Here is a 5,251-nt window from a genome sequence, read left to right on the forward strand (position 1 = left end):
AGAAAACGAATGAAACATGAAAATTAAGCCAAATTAAACTGGATATGCCCACGTATATTCTATATTCAGTATATTTACAGAACGAATCACAAAGAAGTAATTGAAAAACTCCAATTGTATGATTTCCTTTTATTCTTATGATCAGGACAATCACGTTAAAGGCTCCAGCAGTACGAGGGGGTTCTCAGATGTTCCTGGCTTTGCCCAGAAAGAAGAGAGCCAGAGTTCCGAAATAACACATTTATTCAACATATTCCCCCCTGAGATCGATGCACTTGGTACAGCGTAGTTGCAGCTTTTCTAGACCATTCAAATAAAAGTCCTTTGGGCCGCAAACCAGCATCTTTGACGTCAGAAATGTCCTCAAAACATTGCCCCTTCAGGTGTTTCTTCAACGTCGGAAACAGATATACAGAAACAGAATAGTCCGAAAGTGGCCAGGTCAGGTGAGTAGGGGGGATGGTGGACCAATTAGAAACCCAGGGTGTTCAATTTGGCAGCCACAACGTTGGACGTGTGCGCATTGTGCATTGTCCTGCAAAAAAAAAAATCCCTTTAGTCAACTTTCCACAGCGTTTCGTCTTAATTGCCTCCTTTAGCTGGTCCAGGAGGTTAGCATAATACTGTCCAGTAATACTAGAGCTCTGAGGTAGGTAGTCCACCAACAGAATACCGTCTTTGTCCCGGAAAACGGACACCATGACTTTTTTGGCCGATTTCTGGGTTCGGAATTTCTTTGGCTGTGGGGAGCAGATGTGGCGCCATTCCTTTGACTGTTCCTAAATTTCAGGAACATAGATGTGGAGCCAGGTTTCATCCTTAGTCACTAACCTAGCCAAAAAGTCCTGTGCAGCTTCAAAATGGGTCAAAATGACTTTGGATGCTTCAACTCGTTCCTTCTTCTGATCACTGTTAAAACATTTCAGCACCCACGTTGCTGAAAGCTTGCGCATTTCTCAGATAGTGGTGATAACAAGATGTCAAGTATCTGGGTTATCTTATTTGCAGATATTCGCCGATCCTCAATAATCAGCTCATGAACAGCATCGCAGGATGCCAGGTCAGTCGAGGTTGGGGGACGACCACTGCGGGGCTCATCTTAAATAATGCCCAGTCTTGAAACAAGATATACAGGTTTTGGCAGTGCTGTAGGAAGGACACTTCTCCCCCAGTGTTTGTGACATCTCAGTGTGAATGCTCTTTGCTGACTTTCCCTGGAGAAACAAAAACTCCATGACAGCCCGTAACTCCAACGACGTGAAACTTGCTTGTGCCTCTGCCATTACAGCTTCTCACTAAAAGAAAAAACAGTTTTATGAATCGCCAAGACCTCATTAAGACCTCATAATTTTGTGCTTTATGGTTACCCAATGAGTTCTTGAAAACCATGACATAGCTGTGCCAGGCAGAAGCTTCAGTATCAGTAACTTGTGAAATTTGAATCATTTATCAGTTTCAATATCAGGGAGTGTACTGAACACTGGTATGGCAAGATCAGCACCGTGCGGCACAGGTCGTCTTGCTGATTCCAAATCAGGGTACTCCAACTTGTTTATCTTGTAGCGATTGAAACCTTTTACATTCACAGCACAAAAATAACAATTAATATGATGATACTTGGTCTCTCTCCACTCATATAGACACTCTACATACGTTTTGCATACCATATGGGGAGCCCAATACTTATGTACTTGGTCCCCCAGTTTATTACCAAAATATGCAAGATATGTTTGTTTCACAAATTTTGTAATGTTTCTTCTCTGTTTTTGTTGTAAAAATTAACCACAAATGTAGCAAAATACACTAGGGTCATTTAAACAACTTCTTCTTGAAGAACTTATATTACTGTAAAAAGAGAAAAAAGATGAATAAAAAGAAGGCAAATGACATTTTCATGAAAATAATGCTACATTTAATATATAAAATGTAAAACATTGGTGCAAATAAAGATAATAATATGCTGTGTTAACATTTGTTGTTGGCAAAATCATTTCAATTAAACTAATGCCATTTCTGGATTCCCCAGACCTGAATTACACTAAATATATTGAAAAATCCCTGGCAAGTGAAAAAGCTGTTGAGCTGTCTAATAGTAATATTTCACTTAACCGTGAGCTGATCAATGAATCAGAGCCTCCACAGTCCTTGTCAGCACCATTAGGAAGATCATTATTTTACAAATGTATTTATCTTTTTTTAATATTTATGATTTGCGGGATTCCAAATTATGAATTTAGTGGTCCGTGAGGTCCAAAAGGTTGGTGACCGCTGGTTTAGACGATTACTAATCAATGCTGTAAGGAATCCCAGCAAATGTTCTAGACTGATGGAGATAGACTATCATGGGAGAACCTGGATGATTCCACAGAGCTGGAATGATCTCTTTTAAAAAATGTGCTATTAGTGTGCAAATGTATATTTAATCCTGTGCCACATCTATTTCAGGTTTGCTGAATCACCCAGGTTCACCCATGGGAGTCTATCTTCTTCAGTTTTGGAGAGCTTTATTAAATCAGGCCCATAGTGGGGTTAAAAACAGGAACTTGTGAGAATCCGAAGCCTTTGCTCATTATATTGAAAACCAAGTTGTGTTGATTGAAGTATGAATTTAAATGTGAGCATGCAGGTCCTATAAAGTTTCAAGCCAAATGAATGAATGGTTTGGGGAGGGGAATCATGTGAGCTGTCAATGTCATGTGACCTGATGGTCATGTGGCTAGGTACCTGAATCCACCATACAACTGTGGCCCAGTCATGTGACCTGATAGTCATGTGACTAGGTACCTCAGCTCACCATACAGGCCTAGCTGCACACCACAGTTCACCTTCATTAAGGGATGAGGTCTTACCAGTAGCAGCTGGTGTAGCAGCAGTCAGTGCGGGGAGGGAGGACTGCAGGAGGGGTATCTGGGTCCTGAGAGGGAGTCATGACTACAAAGGAAGACGGGAATCCATCATATACTCCATAACACTCAGTAACTGTCTGTGTCACAGTAAACTCTTTCACCCTGGAAATCAGGAAGCGGAAGTTGTCACGTGACATACTACCTGCAGCACTCGCTCCCCCGATTTCCAGCCAGCCAATCAGCAACTGGCGCACGTGAAAACATCTCGCGTCTTTTTTACTTCAGGATACTTACCCCGCCCACGGAGGAGAGGACCCTGCCCCGAGGAGCTTACAATCTAAAGAGCTATCTAGAGTTCAGCGTTATCACCTAGGAGTTTTTCTGCCTCTTCTATTTGTATTGGAGATTGTTGCCCCTGAAAATATGGGGGGTGGGAATCCAAACTTCAGCAGTTGTCAAGACCCAGGATGCAATATCCACAAATGAGTATTTTGTTATAGTAGAATCTATAAAAGGGGCAATTATTTGGGGGAGAAGGGCAGCACAGTGGCTCAGTGGTTAGCACGCTTTTGCAGCGCTAGATCCTAGGTTTGAGTCTCGGCCAGGGCACTATCTGCATGGAGTTTGCAGCTTCTTCCCGTGTTTCCTCCTACATTCCAAAAACATGCAGTTGACCTTAGACTGTATTAATGACATATGACTGAGATAAGGATATTAGATTGTGAGCCCCTTTGACAGTGACATGACTATGGGCTTTGTACAGCGCTGCGTAATATGATGGTGCTATATAAATACTGTATAATAATGATAAATTGGCAGTTTATTGCTGTAGACAGGAAGAGTAGAGAAATCTTTGCAGACAGCAATAGGAGTCAGATAGTTTGTCAGATACAAATAACAAATTCAGAGAAACTAAATTGAAATGTGCGTAAAAAAATCCACTTACCTTCAATCCCGCATGGCAGTCCAATCCGGATGCGTCTTGCATCAGGTCCCACGTCATCGTGGTATCCGTCCAGACGCCGCCATCTTCGTCTCTTCTTCTGGGTGGTTCTTCCTAGGTCACCTTACCCAGGTGTGAGATCGGGTGACGTAGGATGGAATAAAACATTTTTCCCTTTGCACGAAAAGGCTCCTTCTGTGCATGCCCGACCATCTCGGGCACCCAACTCCCAGGATGTGTGACATAGGTATCGCGGGAAGCTTTGTGCTACCATTCATTATTGGCGATTGAGAATTAGGGGGCAGTGCTGTACCCTAAAAAAAAAAAAAAAGGTGTTACATTTAAAAAAGATTGTCTACCCTTTTATGTAAAGTGAAATTTTTGAGTTTAGGTACGCTTTACACTGTGCGCAAACATTGGGTGAATGTTGTCTGAGATGAACGGTTGGGCTTGACTTGGGTGGAAAATCTGATGTGTGTACAGCTGTACTAATGTTTTTCATCGGTCTGCCATGGCGGATTGGGAATGTTTGCTGTGCACTTCTGTGGAGAAGAGTCTAGCTGGGTGCAGCTTGCTCGTCCCTGCTTTGTTCATGTCTCTGTGTAAACAACTAAGAAAGATCATTTCTGCTATAATCTGAGGATTTACAAATCAGCTTTACAATCCCCTTTTTATCTAGTGATGACTGTGGGCAGCTAACCCCAGTGTTTTCCCCGGCCCCTTTTAGCCACCACCCAGCACTTTTCAGTAACCACCTGCTTGTTTTTGGCTGGTTACTGATGAGTTTGGTCACAATACAGGGACCATCACCCACCTACAATTTGTTTCTACCTGTCTGGGTTGGACACTGTTTGTGTGGGGTTGGGCTTTAAAGCAGAACTAAATTGTGCCACTCTATCACAGGGCACCGCCATCTTAGCTCTCTTCCTGGAGATGATCTTGAGATATTTTGATTGGCCATGGTAGGGTAATGTAACTCCCACATGGGAGAATTGTTCATCCCTAGCACATGCAAGGAAAGCCATGATTGTCCGGTTTCCCTACCAGCTGATGTTGCGCAATTTATCTTTGTCACCAGAAACCTGGAGCTATCAGGCAGGCAAGACGCATTATTGCACAAGGGACATCGCCTGTGTCTTCAGTAATAACTTCAGGTTCAGACAGGAGTGTCTAGGTGCCTGTGATTGCCACTGTAGGACCCAAGTGTCCCATAAGGGTTTCTTAGGTTACAGTGAGCTCCTGCAGTATTTTCCCCAGAAATCTTTTTTAAGCTGTAGGCAGGTGGCAGTCCCTGTAGAGTGTCCTGCTCTTTAGTAACCAATCGAAAAATAGCTGGGTGGTTACAAAAAAGTGCTGGGTGGTGTGCCCCAGTGGCTGGGGAGAACGCTGTCCTGCAGAGTACTTTTTTTTTTCTTCTCAATTTTCCTATCATTACCTCCCTGGGGGTATTCCTGAGTGTGTC

The 5,251-nt window shown here is 42.9% G+C and overlaps 1 protein-coding gene across 2 annotated transcripts in view; it reads right to left on the reverse strand.

Moving 5' to 3' along the window:
• NTAQ1 (N-terminal glutamine amidase 1) overlaps window positions 1–3,116 on the reverse strand; it is a 14,831-nt gene extending 11,715 nt beyond the window's left edge. The window contains exon 1 of one of the 2 annotated variants that reach the window (XM_072410670.1): window positions 3,049–3,116. In XM_072410670.1, the coding sequence (XP_072266771.1) occupies window positions 3,049–3,110 (62 nt within the window). In that variant the 5' untranslated portion in view covers window positions 3,111–3,116. The other variant, XM_072410669.1, reaches the window with a different exon arrangement.
• Window positions 3,117–5,251: the final 2,135 nt, after the last annotated feature.

Source organism: Pyxicephalus adspersus, chromosome 5 (genome assembly GCF_032062135.1).
Source record: "Pyxicephalus adspersus chromosome 5, UCB_Pads_2.0, whole genome shotgun sequence".
Lineage (NCBI taxonomy): Eukaryota > Metazoa > Chordata > Amphibia > Anura > Pyxicephalidae > Pyxicephalus > Pyxicephalus adspersus.